At 36.1% G+C, this 18900-nt stretch overlaps 1 protein-coding gene across 1 annotated transcript in view; it reads right to left on the bottom strand.

Moving 5' to 3' along the window:
* Positions 1–18463, bottom strand: part of LOC122403333 — a 55876-nt gene extending 37413 nt beyond the window's left edge. The window contains exon 1 of the mRNA XM_043406813.1: positions 17194–18463. Within this exon, the coding sequence (XP_043262748.1) occupies positions 17194–18423 (1230 nt within the window). The 5' untranslated portion in view covers positions 18424–18463. The remainder of the gene's footprint in view (positions 1–17193) is intronic.
* Between the last annotated feature and the right edge of the window lie 437 nt (positions 18464–18900).

Below are 18900 nucleotides of genomic sequence, written 5' to 3'. Positions count from 1 at the left end.
TTCAGAAAAAATCATTTTCAGTAGAGTAAACAGTTCGAAAATTCGCAATTGACAGTAATTCTTATACCAATCACACTTTTAATTAAATAAATTTTCTATAAAAGTAATTGCAACTAAGTGTAATCTTCGCAATCTACAATTTGTCCCTCATTTAAATAAGGGACAAGTAAATTAATTTTAACTGTTTTTTGTTTTCTATCATTGATTTATACCCCTACGAATAACGAATTTGTTGTTTTAAAACAGATATATTTTAGAGGCCAATATTAGTATTTAAATTAGTTGAATATGAAGCCAAAATGGCAGTATTTAATCGAAAACTTGTTGTCAAATATTTCCAAATATCGTATAATATTTGAAGAGGCTTATTCCACTCATAATTTTATAAAGAAGATGTTATTATTGCCATTTAATAATATTCGTTTACTTTATGCAGTTACTTTCGTTCATTCTGACCACTAACAAACCTTAAACAGACAAAGGGATAATAACTAAATGTTATAATGAAGGGGAATGGTTTTCTTCCTGAACCGTGAGACTCGAGGGTTCAATTTTTTTTCATTTCCTCCCTTGCGGTCAGTTTGGTTCCTTCGAGACGCCACGGGACGATGAACACCCCCTCTCTTTCCCGATCCAGGTCAACTTTTCAGCCCTCTGGGCACCTCACAATATTTTCTGCCCTCCGACGATCTTCCAGTTTGAATATTTTATTTCTTTGCAAGACAGATCTTTCAAATTTCTACAAAAATTATACTACTCCATCAGTGGTGCTCCCAGAGATTTAACGACGGGGTGCTCTTCATCAGACAAAATAATTTAATATTAATAAACGGAATATTGCATCGACATAATGTTAATACGTCAAATAAACCGTGGACAATAATATACTTTAATTCCACTATTAAATACAATAACAAAAATTATCTTGAAACTAATTCTCCAACCAAAGTACTTGAAATACTGCCCCAGATATGATTTTACATTTTGTTAAAAAAAACAGTGTAGTGGAATTAGGCAATTTTCTCAGACGCAAATAAAAATCTCTCATTTAAATGAACGTGTCACGAAGTGCCATGAATAAAAATACAGCGAAATATTTTTTTTCGTTTTGTTGAATATAACGAAATGAATATTAACAGCAGGTGGTCCCTACTTGCGTCGACCCTAATTGCACAACTGTATCGCGTAATGAAAATTTGGCAAACTTTGTATGCATACATTGTATGATATTTATTAACCAGAATTCTATTCGAATTTCTGAATGGAGGAAGATAAATATTGTTCGGGTGAGATTTATTTCAAGACACAAGGCGGTTTACCACGGAGGAAGCTTTTCATTCGTTTCTGGACATTTACGGGGAAACACCTGCGCATTCAATTCTACAGTGGCTACGTGTAAAACCTTTGGAAAGTCCCTACCTGAATATTCTTGCAAATTAGGGATGAACGTTCCTTTCGCACAAACGAACACCCGGCGAACACCTGCACATTCTACGGAATCGATAATATATATATAAATAATATTATCGTTTATTTTATTAACCATTTTTATTTTATGTAAAAACAGAATTCGTTATTTTTGTTCAAATTTTGCAAAAATTCCATATGATATTTGGTTTGAATTTATATTAAAAATTGTATCTCATTACTAAGACAATTATTTTTCGTTTGCTGTTGGTATTTGTATAGAAAATTAAATTAATAATAACATACAGTCGAATCTCGTCTTCATATTACACTTACACTTATCTCCACTTCTACAAAATAATTTTCTACTTTCGTTTCTCAAATGAAAGTTAAGTTTTCCATGTCTAAAGCTCTCCTGAATATTTTTAAAAATTCTTGAATGAAAAATCCAAATATTCAGTAATTCAATCAAATGCTTGATCTTTTAGGACATTCCCAGTGATAGTAGCGTTAATTAAAAGTTTAATAATACAAAGATTCATACGTTGTAAATGTTCTAAAAAAAAGTGAACCACCATGGAAGCCACGTGTTAATTTCCCCAACTCTGATTCGATACAATAACGACGTATCGTTATTATCATGTTATTTCTCATAAAATATGAAATATAAAAATTCGAAAAGCAATGAAGGTTTTGCTCCACTTAGAGAACGACACGTTTTACAAATTGCGCTGCCTCTGAGATTGAAAAGCTCATTACTTTTATGTTACTGAACTTGACTGGTTAACGTGAATTGCTTCCTGACGTCTATGGAATTACAATTTATCACGGGCAGGTGCAGCCTGTAACATTTTCTCCGACTTGATTATGCTCTGTTGCAAACATCGGGACATCTGTCCCCTCGTTGTCAAGATTGCGGCAACTACATTTATGAACCGTCTACGCTTTCCATCATTCGTTAATGATCTCGTTTCGCGTTGTCAGTACCTTGTTTTCACTACTTATATGCTGAATTGATTTCAAATGGTTCGTAAATCGTGCCCATTTCAATCGTGAGAGCAACTTGAAAGCAAGAAACAACAATATTCGCACGATCCTCAAACCTATAGAAACAATATTAATCTATCGATCATTTACATTCAATTTATTATGGAAGTAAAATTAGCAATGAATTTCTGAATGATGGAATCTTCATCAAACGTTCTAGTATAGTGTAATTACATTAATTTTTAGTTATTTATACCATACTAAAATATTTTCAGGCCACAGGGTAAAAAAAAGCATAATTAATAAATTTGATTTTTAATTAAGGGGACAGTAACGAGATTGAAAGTAAAATATATTAAATGATTGAACAAGAATATGTATTAAACTGAGACTTGTATTTTTTTGAAAATTTTGTTTAAAGCTAACATAAGATTGAAACTAAAAAATTAAATAGGAATCTAGTTTTATAGTGCATGTACGTTAACTTTATTATTAATTCTCGTTAAACTAGTATTTCAATATTTCGACTAGGATTTTTATATAAATTTACGAATTTCTCTTTTATTCGAATACTTTTTTAAACTCCTGCGACGAACAGCATTTTTATCAATTCCCCGCCATGTGATTTTATGACGAAGAAGCCCGAAGCAATCATCCACAGGTGCCCCCTCGTGCAATTTAGTGGGTTTATCGAGGCCCCAGACGTGTTCTTTTTCTCCCCGAAATTTGTTCTTAGAACGCCGAAACCACAGGCGGGGTCGATGCACTGTAATTGCAGGTTGCACCGAATTGCAACTCAAGAGTCTCCGGACGCGAAACTGATGAAACTACATTTTTCGTTCGAGCATCATTCAACCAACTTCCCATTAAATTATAAACAACATACATCTACTTTATTTATTATTTTAAGAAGTACACGAATTAAAAAAATTATCGTTCAAACTGTACCGGTCTCCATAACGAAATAGAAAATATATTTTTAAATATTTTAAGTAATTTTACTCTCGACCATTTCATTTATTTTGTTGCTGGTGTTATATTTATATTTAAAGAAGATTTATATTCATCATAAGCCAAAAGCGCCATTTACTTATTTTTTACACAAAAGAACAGAAAATGTAATGCGACAAATTCTGGAGCAGCTGTTTAATTGTAACAAATCGTAACATTTAGTCAATTTTTGATTTTTTAAGACACAAATAAAATTTCCAAATTCAAAAAAATAAAATTGACAAATAAATCCTTGGAATTCCCCTTTTACAATCATAATATTAAAAACCTAATATTAACTTTTGTTAGTAAAACTAAAGAATTATTAAATGATTACGAAACGGAAAGTCGTTGCATAACTCTAACCGTTTCGTACTAACGTATCCGAATCGAATGAAATCTAGCCGGTGTTCCCAATAAGAAGTTATCTCTATGCACGTTTCTCGAGATACTTCAATCAATATGTATACGTTTATATTTCTCGGTTTATAGGCACAGATAAACTATCCCCACCTGAATGTATTTCCAGGAGCGTTTCGAGTACGTTTCATACACAAATTAAGCGCGTTACGACCTACAGTCGGTCATATAAATCTACATACACCCATCAAATGTGATATGAAACTCCAAAGTGAGGATGCACGTTGCTCCGAGTTACGTTTACAACCAAATATTAACGCCTATAATCGTAAAAACAATTCTGCCCGCTATACGTACATTTTTACAATATTCTGTTTCCTATTCGTTGATATTTTATTACTAAAAAGTATAATATTATTCTTTCTAAGACATGTGTCTCACATTAACTGATAAATGTAATTAATAACTGATGAATTTTCGAGACACTAAAACTTTAATATAATTCGTCGTTTCCCACGCAAATGGTATGATTTAAAAGGAGAACTACCCTCCATTTAGGATCGCTATTTATGGCTACCTACGTCTCTGATATTCTCTCACGTATATTTAAGCATACTTTCCATTTCTTTATTTGTTCTCTCGTGAAACGTAAGTGAAAGACTTTCGAGCTTGACGAAGAAAGGTTGTGTGATTTCAATAAATCGTTGTTATTTTCGAAATATTAGCGTGGACGATAAATCGTGGAAGCGTCCAAGATGTGACGGTGGATTCGATATCGAGTCTTCCAATTAAACATTAATAAAAACAAAGGCATCGGCTGAACGCACTGTTGTCGCTACTCGTAGGGTCGAAAGATCGATCGGTATCGGGATTGTAATCGCGGTCTTTGTTCTCTCCACTTGCTCCTCGTTTCTTCGCGTGGTGCACACGTACACGGGACGCGGAGGATCGAACGGTGGTACCTAAGGGCTGCTGATGCAGGGAGGGCTGGAGCAGGGAGGGCTGCTGGTATGCGTGTAACGAGCGAGCTCTGGTCCCACGATTCTCGGAGCAACAGCCGCGCGCAAAAAGATCAGGAATGCCTCGATACCTCGGTAAACGCATTAAATCGCGTGGGGAGCCATCGTTGCACGCTCGTTTCGAACCCACCCCCCGTCCTTTTTACCCCTTTTTCAACACGAATTTCCGTTAAAGGCGCTCCCGTCTGCGATCCACTTACGAAAATTTCGCGATACATTTTTCTTCCCTGCTTTTCTTCAACCCCCTCCCCCCGTGTCGACAATCGAATACGTTCAACGTTCAAATTTATTCTGTTTAAAAAGAATTGTTTTGTGTCGACTTTTTCACCCTTATTATTTAATATCTCAAGCTGTGTACTCATCAATATATTATTCGTCGTTGTCTTAGTCAACATATTTACTAAAATTCCCCCAATGGAATTGATTGTAAATTTACCAAAAAAAAAAATATATTAAACTTTGTAATTCAGAATAAATGAGATTATGGTTAATTCTTGAGTGATCTTTGAGAATAATTTATTTCGATCGAGAATTTTATTTGTCGACACAACTCGCTGAAGTTGATAATTAATATTGTAAAGACAATAATTTGGTAGTTAATGGGCGAAAAAAGCTTCTCGAATATTTTCTACGGTTTCTTGATATTATTATTATTACGTACGCCGAACTTGAAGGTACAACTACTGTGCAATTATAATTTCATTCCTCGTTAACCCTTCGGGCCGTTACGCGTAATTGTTAGTCAGTTCCAGTGTGACCTTGAGGCGTTACGGCGAATAATGTATCGTTAATACATAATTAATTTTCGCTCCATACAAAGGTACGAGAGTGTGTACTTTATTTCACTTTCGTGCATGGTTGAACCAGGACGAACACACAATAACTTTAAAATCGTTATTTTTGCTTCGAAAGAGAAAAATAGTTAAATGGTTCCGTTATTTGAAATTCTTGTTATTTAAAATGTATTTCGTTTTATTTCATTTCGAGTATTATTCAGGGTGATAGGGAACTCAAATGCTATTTCAAAACAAAACTAACACTCTGGATAGCGATTTATTTGCGTTTATTCGATTTAAAAAATTCTTTGCTTTACAGAATTAAATTCTGCTAATTTTTCTTTTCGACAAAAAACAGTTTTCCAGCGAAGACGATCTTATGAAACCATTGTACTCGTACCTTTATCGTTTCGTTGTTTATTTTGGAGCATTAAAAGTCAGATTTTCAATTTTTGAGTCAGATACAGAATATTCTACGAAATTAATAATTTTCTCATTTTGTTGAGGCAAACATGGATTCTTTTTATTACTGTTAAGCTAGATTTTTCATGCACTAAACTTTTGAATGTTAATTTTCCAATTTTGCGTCCCTAAAATCCTAAAATTGTTTACGAGACCTAAACTTCGATTTTGTACAATTGTACACTATATAACTTAAAACCTGTCGTACTTACTTTCGTAACTTCGCTAAAATTTACGAAGCTTATTGAAATTAATTTTTTTTAACATTTCAACTTGAGAATTAATTGTTTTAGTTTCGTGATTAAAAGTTCTGTCACCCATATATGGATGAAGTGGCAGTTAAAGCGTTAGAAGCGAAATAATTCCCGGAACGAACGTCGTAATAATATTCTAACGTACAAAATACGTTGGCGCACGTAACTGCAAACATTTGTAACTTCTTGCTATCGCTACTCGAGAGGCTCGCGTTATCAACTCGCGGAATATACATTGTACACTTCCTCCGATATGCCCTTAAGGGACACCTCGTGAATTCCGCGAAATCCTTCTAACCGTTTAACGTTGCTTATCCTTTTTGTAAACGATAGAAGTTTCATTGGGTTGCAGGAACGGCGCTGCGTGTCGGATGGTGCTTACGTCTCGCTTACAAATGTGCATCCTTCTTGAATTTCATGAATGCATAATTATTTCTTTGTATCGCCTTCTTCGTTATTTGCGGCCAAGGAGACGCGCGAATTCTTTTACAAATTAGTTTCCCATTCCCCGCGTGTAGCCGGATTCCATAGTTTTTCCCTCCCCGTTGCATACAAATTTATTTGATTTTCCACGACCGGACGTCCCGCGTTCCTAACAGTTTCGTCAATTTAACAGCCACGATCGCTTGGCAAATAAATATTCCTTGATCGCTTGGAAAACGAACATCGTTTAATTTTCAGAAACCAACGTCGTGTGCATATTAAAAAAAAACATTCAAAGTGTCGATTTTTTCCGGAGAAGCAACTTTTTATAGTGTTCGACCAAAAAAATTCAATGAGCAATTTTGGAGGTCAAAATAACACGAAAATCAGGAATACCAATTTGTTGATTGAGGCTTCGTTAAAAAGTTATAGAAACATTTCCGGCCACACAGTATATTTTCGGTAAAGAATTTTTTTCTCGAAAGTGCGTAGGATTTCGAGGGTATGTGTATTGACCAAAAATGATTGTACTTTACCCCTGCAATTAAAAATATTTTTTTCAGAGCGGTTTGAAATTTTTTAATTTTGTCGAAAAATTTGTCCACCTGCACGAATTTTTTTCTCGAAAATGCGTAGGATTTCGAGGGTATGTGTTTTGATAAAAAATGATTGTGCTTTATACCTGCAATTAAAAATATTTTTTTCAGCGCGATTTGAAATTTTTTAATTTTGTCGAAAAATTTGTCCACCTGCACGAATTTTTTTCTCGAAAATGCGTAGGATTTCGAGGGTATGTGTTTTGACCAAAAATGATTGTACTTTACCCCTGCAATTAAAAATATTTTTTTCAGCGTGATTTGAAATTTTTTTAATTTTGTCGAAAAATTTGTCCATCTACTCGAATTTTTTTCTCGAAAATGCATAGGATTTCGAGAGTATGTCTATTTACCAAAAATGCTTGTAATTGACCCCTGCAACTAAAAATAATTTTTCCAAGACGATTCGAAATTCTTTTTTTTACTACATAAAAAATTGGTGTTCTTGATTTTCGTCTCATTTTAGCCTCTAGAATCTCCCATTCGAATTTTCCCCAGGGATGGTCCAACACCCTGTATTAAACAATTAGATCGATAGGAATGAGTAGAGAATTTATTTTCAAACGAATTAAAATAAATGCTACTCAAATTATTTGTGTATCTCGAGTGCAGAAAAAGATTCCTCAAGGTTTGTATAATATTAAAATTCTTAACGATATTGTAATTCGAGTGTTCGAAAAAATTTGAATATTGTCTATGTACTTTGGTCGTAGAATTTCTTATTTTTAAAAGGATTCCAAAGAAGTATATTATAGCGAATTATACCGTGGGAGAGAAACAGTTATAGTCGAACGATTAAACGGAGCGTATCGTTTTATACGCGGATCGCGAACGGTTAATTGAATTGATTCGCGAGATCGGCGCGCATTAATTAGCGCGGTAAATATCGTACAAACGGTGGCGCAATAGCGTTTCTAATTGAGATTGAACGCGTATGGAGTGAAAACGAGCACCTCGAGGATTTTCATGAATCATCCGTGGTAGCGGATATACCCGTAATCGTAGTGAAATTATTTCTTGTGCAAAGCTAGCTCATTCACCGCGTTTATTTTGCTCGTTTCTCTATATATAAGAAGATCTCGACCGTTACCAGAACCACTTTACGCTTCATGAAACACCGAGAAACGAGGAGTACACCTGGCCAGGTGGTTCGTCGTACCACTGGGTCAATACGCGCACGTGATAATGCTGCACCGCCGTTGCACACGGCAAAAGAAAACCCCAAGGAAATAAACCGTTTCACGACATGTACAGGGCGTTTCAGAAAGGCGGTACCAATCTCTAAACACTAGTCGAAACGATCAAAAAACGTCTTAATAAACGTGCTGTCTAATATTATTAATTTCGGAGCTCCAAAACAATTTTAATCGCTAGTATTGCATAAGAATCGCTATAGTGTGTTTATCTGCAATTTATCGAATAAACCATTAAATAGAACAAAGCAACAGTTTCAGAAAGGCGGTACTAATTTCTAAATACTAGTCGAAACGATAAAAAAACGTCTTAATAAACGTGCTGTCTAATATTATTAATTTCGGAGCTCCAAAACAATTTTAATCGCGAGTATTGCATAAGAATCGCTATAGTGTGTTTATCTACAACTTATCGAGTAAACCATTAAATAGAACAAAGCAACTGTACGGATATAGAAAAATCGAGGCATTTATCGATTATTGTCGCGAATCAATTTTAAAGAGAATTCAAGAGAAAATACAGTTTGTTTCTGGATGCAAAAGAATTAAATTTAAAACCATTCGAATCAATAAAAATCAAATTTAAGCTACGATTTAACAGTTTTTTTTTTTTTTTGTTAGTTTGTATTGCTCTTTATACTTTGAAGTATGACTTAATGATGCTTCGAAACATTTAAGTCTAGCCAACTTCTTCGTGTACTTTTTCGACGTAGTTAATTTCTGCACCGATCAAACGATCAAATGGAAAGGAGAAATCCGGTAGAAGAGGACGTGACCATGTCACCTGAAATTTCGATGCATCCACCGGAAAACGAACTTTGGAAGGAGACTTCCTTACGGAGACAGGAAATTACCCGCACCAACTGTTACACGGCTACTCAACGGCTCTCCCTGTCCGTTGCTAATTATGAAACTACTTCCTCCCTTCCTTTCAAACGTTCCTCTTTTCGTTAAAATCGTCTTTCGTTCTCGTAGGAGTTCCAACGCATTATCTCAAACCGCTGGATCGCTTACGAACTAAGACTTTTAACAAATATTTTAGATCGAAGGTACCAAAATGATCGAAATAAATTTTTTATTTAAGGAAACATACTAGAGTGGAAGAGACTAGATTCTCTGATGGTATATGACCTCGAAAATAATTTCACAATCGAATACTCGGTGGAAAACAAATTCTAGAAAAAGTAATTTTCCAAATTCAAATTTGTAATCATTTCAACTGGTTATTGAACTAGATAGTAAATAGTAACTATTATCGAATGCTGGTTTCAAAATTCATGTTAGCACCTTTTACTTTATTTCGAATAAAGGAGTAATTATATTTCTGCTGCACTTATTATTTGTTTAAATATATAAATATACCAAAAATTCAACGAGGTCTTTGATTATTTAATTGCAAATTTTTGACCGTGTAAAAAGAAAAAAAGAGGACGTGGGAACGAGAACAAGATTCTAAAGTATAAGCTTACACCGGACAAAATTCTCACGATGTTCCAGTTCTAGGGTAACGAAACCTTAAAAAGAAAAGTGAAAAGTATCCGAGCCTTTTTTTCGCAGGGATTGGTGTCTTGATTTCTCACCACGAATAAAAACTTTCTACGGTATCCTGCAAGATTGTACGAGGTTGAAGCAATCGGGGGCGATCCGAGGAATGCACAAACGAATATTGCAATAAAACGATCTCTTGTTGTGTCACCTTCGATTCAAGCAGTTTCACACTTCCTGTTACGAAGCAAACACTAACCATAAACAAAACGTTTCAATATTTTAAGAAATTATCGGATCAAATATAATAAGTCTTCTACATTTCGATAATGAAAATTGATCGAATTAATTTCGCAATAAATACATTATTTTCTATATTTTACCGCCAATGTATAACTTGTTAGCCACGTTAAGGTACAATTAGAACCACTTGCAGGGCCTCATTGTTAGCCACCATTTTATCTGAGATCTAAGATGCAGAAATTACACTTTGCAAGATGAAATTTTTACCAGACATTAAATTACTAAATAATAAAAAAAAATCAAATACGAAATTAAAATTTTGATTAATTTTCAAGCTTCAATATTTACCTGCTTGGATTATTAATTCTGTAAGAAGGAAACTAACTTGTAGCTAGAAATTACTTTATCCAACGCATCAATTTTATTTTTGTTCGACTGAATTTAATATTTGCAAGTTTCTATATCTCCTGACGTTTGCCCCCTACAAAAATATACCATATACCATCGTGCGTGGAGCGTTAAATCCGGTGCACGATTTAGGCCATGGCTTCGAGTTAGAAATGCGTTTCGTCGAGAAGGAATCGAATTTTTTGCGGGTCGATTTTCGTGGAACCGAGTTCGGTTAACCACGGGTAGTTTTGGCGCGTCTCATCCCCACGCAACCCCATCGTAAAAGACAAAGAAAAGAACGGCGCGGTTCTTGGCTGTAGCATGGAATACTGTAATATATTCGCATTGTTCTCAGCGGCCGGTTTTTGCCCGAGGGCTAGCGGCGGCCTGTGCCCTCCAAAGGAGAAGATTCGTTGCGTCGCAGATGCAGAAGGAAAGGAGGTCCCTTCGCCGTGGACGTATCGGGCCCACTCGGTTTGCTTTATTTTCGGGAACGTTAAACGACGGCCGTTGTATATTCCCATGAAAATGTTAACAAGCACTACTACCCCATCGCGGGGGCGCAAAATATATTTATACGCCAGTCCTCGCGGTGAGATCGCGATCGTTTAGAAGGGGCCGCGGTAGCGCCAGTTTCTTGTCAATTATGCAAAACCGATTAGACGTCCATCGATTAATATAACGTCTCATTCTGGTCGTTCCAGGGAGTCTGTACGCATTTATCTCCGACCATACGAAGGACCGTGTGCCCCGATACTAGGTCGTCCCACGAATTCCTGCCGAATTGCCTACCAGAATTCAGGGCAACGTTTCCAGTATAGAATTTCATGAAAAATTTCGCGATCTTTTGTCGTTTAAAAATGAAACTTATTATATAGAATACGAAGATATCTTTTAGAGACAATGCCAAAGTAATCAGCGGAAGTGTTTCAACAGTTCAATATAAAAGGTGTTCGACCAACCCTGGGAAAAATTTTAATAGGAGATTTTAGTGGCCACAATTAGACGAAAATCAAGAATACTAAATTGTTGATTGAAGCTTCGTTAAAAAGTTATAGAAACATTTCCGACCACAGAGTATATTTTCAGTAAAAAATTTTTTGTCTCGAAAATGCGTAGGATTTCGAGGGTATGTGTAACGACCAAAAATGATTGTAATCCACCCTTGCAACCGACAATAATTTTTTCAAAACGATTTGAAAATTGTTTTTTTCGCCGAACAATTTGTCCACATTCCCGAATTTTTTTCTCGAAAATGCGTAGGATTTCGATGGTATCTGTAACCACAAAAAATGATTGTAATCCGCCCTTGCAACCGACAATAATTTTTTTAGAACGATTTGAACATTTTTTTTCGCCGAAAAATTTCAGCAACTACTCGAATTTTTTTCTCGAAAATGAGTAGGATTTCCGGGGTATGTCTGTTCACCAAAAATGATTGTAATTGACTCCCGCAATCGAAGATAATTTTTCTATGAACGATTTGAAATTTTTCAATTTAAGTTTTTAATAACTGAATTAAATTTACATCGTTTCAGGACCGCGTTAATTTTCTATTTTGACGAATACCTTTCTCGGATACCGTGTATATTTATTGAAAGAAAATTGTTTTTATGGAATTTCAGAGCTTTGTAATTCGAAAAATATCTTCAGGAATAGTTTCTGAGCGGCTGTTTGAAAGTTGCAGATAAAATTGTTCGTAAAATGTTACTTTGTATTATAAATACGAAGAGCGCGTAATGACGTCCATAGCACTTCCAATGCATGAGCGCACATAATCGTCCAAAACGCTTCGGGGTACCAAAAGGTATATGCGTACAGTGTTGACCATAGGTATAGCAACAGTACGCCATTTCGAATACGGACATTTATAACCATCAAAAAAATTCTTTATAGCTCTTATTTTTGTATATGTTTTCATTCAAAATGCCTGTACGCAAAAACAGAATAAAATATACGACTAATAAAAGTGTATTTTAAACCTGCCTTATTGGCATATTTTAAATAATATTTTGTTAAATTTAAATTTTTGTATTTTGCATGGTAGCTCTGATTATTCTTTAATACCACCTATAAACGATTTTATAATTATTTTAAAAAGTCCTACAAAAGAGGCCGAAACGTTAGGTTTAATATAATTTCACCATGTAAAATTATAAAATTGTCCCTCGAACAAATTTTTAAACCGATCATAGTTCTATCTTAGGTTTGTCTTAGCTAGTTTTTATCCTCAAGCTAAGAGGGGTCGAAGAAAGCTATAATTTATAAACCTCTATAAATACAAAAACATTTTTTTTTTTTTTAATATAAAATAAAATAAGCTGTATAAAAATAATTATTTTCGAAAAGTGTAAATAATTCATATCCATAACGTATATTATAATAAAACTAAATAACACACAGTGGATCACAGAATTATTAGCTCCGACGAGAGTGATCTAAAATTTGACAAATATCAGGGAATGTTATAATTTTAAAATTGTAGGAAATTGTAAGAACCCATCACAGGTGACCAGCACATGTAATGCGTTAAATAATTTAAATTTTCGAAATTAGTTTCCAACTTCATTTTGCATGGCACATTTTATGCATGCCTGAATTAAAGCAGCGTTCATTTCGCTAAGATATCGACGACTGTACCCGGGGTGTTATCGCGGCGCAAACAAAGAGAGACCTTGAAGTACCATACCTCGAGAAAAGCTTTGTTGCGCACACGGCGATAACAAAGCAAACGTCTACTCTGTAATCTATCGCTATCGCAATTCAGCGCGAGTAGAAATGCATACCGGTGAAAGCTCAAGGTGCAAATGGCAGGTAGTCGGCATACCCCCGCGTGTAACCGTTGTTTCGCCTCGTTACCTTCCACGGATGAATGAAAGCGAGTGTCTCGTAGCCATCATTCCAAATACAGCGATTCCGCGATAAAAGTAGCCAACTCGAGTCCGCTTCTAACTACAGTAGGCGACATTGCTTCAGGAATCTACCCTTTTTGCTTCGATCCTTGATTTACCGTCGCGTGCAGCATTCCTCGAGCGACGAAAGGGGTGCAACTCTTATTCGAACACGAATCCCTCAAATTTTGGAACTTAGTAACGTTTTTCAATTTCAATCGTGGCTCCAGTTTTTTCAAAAAATTCTATTTTTTTCAATAGAGGAAGATATCGATCAGGGATGGTCGAAGAACTGTTCATTATTTTGGTAAGAAAGCGTTCGAACTTTTTAATTTTTCCTTATTTCCTTTCATACACTCTGAGAATTAGATTAGATATAAATGCTTATCTAATTTTAAAAAACATAAAGCGTGGGCTGAAGAGGGCCTCTGACTCAAAGAGCTAGCCTACACCTATTTTTGATTTTAAATTAAACTTGGTTTTAATCGAAATATCTTTGACTCTGGTATTTTGTTATACCATCAGAATTGTAAATCCTATCGCGAAGAAGTTTGACCACCACTTGTGCGCGACACTTTTCCGTTCTGACGCCAATATTATTGTGAACGGAATTAACTGTAACCGCTATAGGAGGATATTCTTACAAGAGAAAGAAATACACCTAACTGTGTCGATCAACAGAAGGTATACACCAGTGGTGGCCAAATCTTATCACGATAGACATAATTCACTTATCGCGAATATTCCTGTGATCCACATCCTCTATTGGAACGATATTTTATGTGTACAGTTACAAAGATATTATACATTACTGTTATGTTAAATTAAGAATGTACGTTTAAATCAGTATGTAAAAAATAACTAATTGAAAAAATATCTTTTTGAGAAAATAAGTACATTACAAATTAATTTCTTTCTTTTTGGTATATATATGTATACAAATTTTGTTATTTTATTATTTGTGGGTCACTGACTGTTTCAGATTCAGATCGTATTCGGCAATTGTGTTCCATATTAATTACTATGGTATTCAGGAGCTAGGATAACGGTTTAGAAGAGTCACGTGTGGCTTATAAGCTACAATTTGGTCATCATTATTATTTACCAAGTGTAACTTCAAACACTATCGAGCATTCAAACATCGATGTTATGTATTTGCATAAAACATTACTATTATTATAAAACGATGTATGAAATAGTATGTCTTCTCATACAGAGAAGCCAAAATAAGACGAAAATCAAGAATATCAATTTGTTGATGGAGGCTTCGTTAAGAAATTATTAACGTTTAAAGTTCCGCCCTTACTGAATTTTTTTCTCGAAAATGCGCAGCATTTCCCATGTACGTCTGTTCACCAAAAATTATTGTAATTGACCCCCGCAACCGAAAATAATTTTTCCAAAACGATTTGAAATTTTTCTTTTTCGCCAAAAAATTTGTCCTCATTCCTGAATTTTTTTCTCGAAAATGCGTAGGATTTCAGGGGTATCTGTAACCACCAAAAATGATTGTAATCCGCCCTTGCAACCGACAATAATTTTTTTGGAACGATTTGAAAATTTTTTTTTCGCCGAAAAATTTCAGCGCATACCGGAAATTTTTTCTCAAAAATGGGTAGGATTTCGGAGGTATGTATATTCACCAAAAATGATTGTAATTGATCTCCGCAACCGAAAATAATTTTTTCAAAACGATTTGAAATTTTTCTTTTTCGCCAAAAAATTTGTCCTCATTCCTGAATTTTTTTCTCGAAAATGCGTAGGATTTCAGGGGTATCTGTAACCACCAAAAATGATTGTAATCCGCCTTTGCAACCGACAATAATTTTTTTGGAACGATTTGAAAATTTTTTTTTCGCCGAAAAATTTAGACACATACCCGAATTTTTTTCTCAAAAGTGGGTAGGATTTCGAGGGTATGTATATTCACCAAAAATGATTGTAATTGACCCCCGCAACTGAAAATAATTTTTCCAAAACGATTTGAAATTTGTTAATTTAATTTTTTAATAACTTTTTAACGAAGCCTCAGTGAAGAAATTGATATTCTTGATTTTCGTCTTATTTTGCTCTCTAGAATCTCCCATTAAAATTTTTCGGAGTGACCGAACACCCTGTATTTATGTATGCGAAAAATAATATATTTCTATTATTGTGTAAAATAACGGTCGTCCAATTCTGATCAATAATCGAATCACTTACCGTACAAAATGGAAAACCTCTTTTGTAACATTGTTTTCTCTTAATATTTATCTTAATTGCGACGACAGGCAAATTAAATAGCATTCTATATTCGAAAGCACACCGTGCAAAGTAATTATACAACGGAGAAGGAATTACTACGGAACACAGAATTTGTTGCAATTAAAGCAGCGCAAACATTGCCAGGGCAATTTTTCAATCTGAATTACTTCGCGTGGTCGACGACTAGCGGCGTTTCAAAGAAGAAATCACGATAAATCAACGTCAAAGAGGCGATATTAAGAACGAAACAATTATTTTCCGTGCGTCGAGGAGAGTTCGGTCCTGTGCAAATTATGCCTCAGAGAGGTAAAGGGGGGGCGAAACATATACAAACGCGTAACTGTTGAAAGAATTCGTGAGATATCGGGTCGTAGACGATTACCGCTGCCTAATTATTCTCCGCGTTTCTGCCCATAAAAACTATAGGCAACGATACTTGATGAGAGAAAAAAATCAGCAACCTAATTATAGGTTTGGATATGCCATACTAGGATCTAGAGTCTCTCAACCTGTGGGTCACGACTATCGTCATCACCCCTGAATCTTAAAAATTAAAAACAGTTTTTCTGTTATTTTTTTACATATTCAAAATGTAATGAATAACAGAACAAATTTTCAGGAACTTACTGACACAGATATAAAATTTTAAAGAAGATATAATATCAAGTTATTATGATTTAAAATGGTTGAGAAGCATTGCTATATTTCATATCGAATATCTTTTTTGCACACCTACACGATCTCCTCGTTTCTGAAACGATCACCGAAGCGTAGATCACTATTAGTCAATTAAAGAGAAACCACGTTCAGGGTACAAATATTTTTGTTTCGCTCTATTCTCTTACTACCGCGAGGAATATTAACTACTACGTTTTCAAACCGCAAACCACAATGTAGTTAGTTGCGTCTGGATCGTCGAGAGCGGTACGTTCAAGATTACGAAGCAACGACCACGTTTTAATATAGAGAGATGTTACAAAATTATAATTGCAAAAGGGAAACAGGAAATACAATTCTTCGATAATAAAAATGTAACTGTATGACTTTGGTACTGAACATGGGAATTTGGCTGCACCGGTCGAGTGTCTGCCGCGGCACGATAACAGCGGGGAACATGATTCCCAGTGGTGTGTAACATAAATTACTTTCTTCACTGGTATCAAATTCGATCCCCTGCGAGAAACTTTGTGTACCGTTTGAACGCGTACCTTCGCGCCGGTCAGATTAACTCGTCGAACATTTTCTCACGTTCGCCAAAGAGACAATAAGGTCAATGAATTTTATGCCTAACTAATCCAATCTCATTTCTGTACATTAATATTATTAACCATACAAATCAATAGGATCAAGACGACTTCTGCTTTCTCTCAATCTTTGCATCCAATATAAGATATAATAAAATACATTAAAATAGTGATACAAAAGTTCATGCTCTATACAATTTAAAAGATAGAAATTTCTGGTGTCGCTTACCTTAACGAAGGAGTGGAATTTTACTTTACTGGGGGAAACAGGCGGGCTGCTCGGTGGCCGTTGCTTTCTTGGTTCTTGGAGAAGGTTCTGAACTTGCAATAAGTAGCCCTTTCTGGCATATCTACTCTTAGGACTGGACTGGATATCTCCTTCTATCTTTGACTTTTTGATTAGTTTCAAGTTTTCTTTAGCATTCTGTCTGAGTATTACGTGGGTCAGTCTTCTAGTATTGGCCCTGAAGTCGTTCAAGCAGATCCTCCTCCACGTTTTGGACACCATACTGACAGAACACAGATCCTGAGGTCCGAGGTAGGATAGGATTTTGGAAACTATACACCAGTTGTTGCTCTTGTCGCCGAATAGGGCTAACATGTCCACGGTTTCTTTGCCCGTGTAGTCTGGATTAGCTCTGGTACGATGGCACGCTAAAGGAAAGGCATTTTGACTGAAGTCCAGCCTCTTTGGCTTGATCTCTGCAATGGCAGCAAGATCCGTGATAGAGAGCTGGCTTAATTTCCGGTTATCTGCTGAACTGATTGCAGGACTAGCTTTTCTATAGGCTGGTGAAATAACGATACGTGGAGGCGGTTGGAACGGCGGTTTGCGTTTAAGTGAATTGGTTACCTCGGGTGTGCTCTGTGGCACGATGACTAGCTTCATTTCTACATCCTCTTCGATAGGTTCGGAGGCGACAAACGAAGAAGAAGGCACCGCCGGCGATGGTGGTGGCGAAAGAAGTTGCAACTTCGTCGAAGCTGGCGTAATGGGGACCGTCGTCCTCAAACTTCGACGTGTTCTACCCCGATAACCGGCATTACATTCTCGGCATTCCGTGCTCTGATTAATTAATTCGCCGCTCGAATGCTCGAGGGACAGACTCTTATGATTGCCGCCGAAACTCGACTTGTCTTCGAGCAAACTTTCGAGTTCCGAACTCTCCGATACGAAGTAATCGGATTCGGATGCATTTAACATATGATTTAATTTCGATCGATGCCGGTGGGCTCGTTCCGACTGAAGAGGATCCAACCTGACACGGTGATGCCTTTTCGACGATATGCAAGACAGCCTGGACCTGCATCCCGAGATTACCGGCGTGTACGCGCCAGAATGAGGAGTAAGGGCGAAGTAACCACTATCCACACTGTCGTGAGAACTACGATTGCTTGCGTTTATTGTACTGTGAGGCGTTTCGCCAATATTTATGCTCTCCATCTCGTCTATCTCCATGATTCTACCGAAGGATAATCTGTTGACAAATACCAATCGAACTACCTCTTCTTACACTCGATCAAACGCGTCCTGATAAGCAGCATAATTAGTTTCCTCTCTTCCAATTCACCAACGAAAACAAAATCGTAACTGTTCGTGCACGTTTTCCCGCGTTGACGTTTCAACCACTTTCTACGCATCACATCTGTCTTCAGAGTTTAAGTCACGAGTTTCGTCCATGCCTCTCGTATCGCCCCACTCGCCACGCTCACGTGCGTCGCGCGGGAAACTGCCTCGCGGGCAGCATCTGTTCGAGAATCCTCGCCGATCGTGGAAGTCACCCCTCCTCTTCGTAAACAAAAGCCACTGTTCGGCGGAGGGAAGAAAAACAACGCTCGGTATTTTCTCGCCTTTCACTTGTCACTGTTATTAACGCGTGACATTTCGTGTAAAACGTTTAATATTTGTCGACAAACGGAATCGCTTGATCTAAAA

Source organism: Colletes gigas, unplaced genomic scaffold (assembly GCF_013123115.1).
Source record: "Colletes gigas isolate AHSC1104 unplaced genomic scaffold, ASM1312311v1 Colletes_gigas_Sc00049, whole genome shotgun sequence".
NCBI lineage: Eukaryota > Metazoa > Arthropoda > Insecta > Hymenoptera > Colletidae > Colletes > Colletes gigas.
The sequence above is the reverse complement of the archived record's forward strand: the minus strand, read 5'-3'. Positions and strand labels throughout refer to the sequence as shown.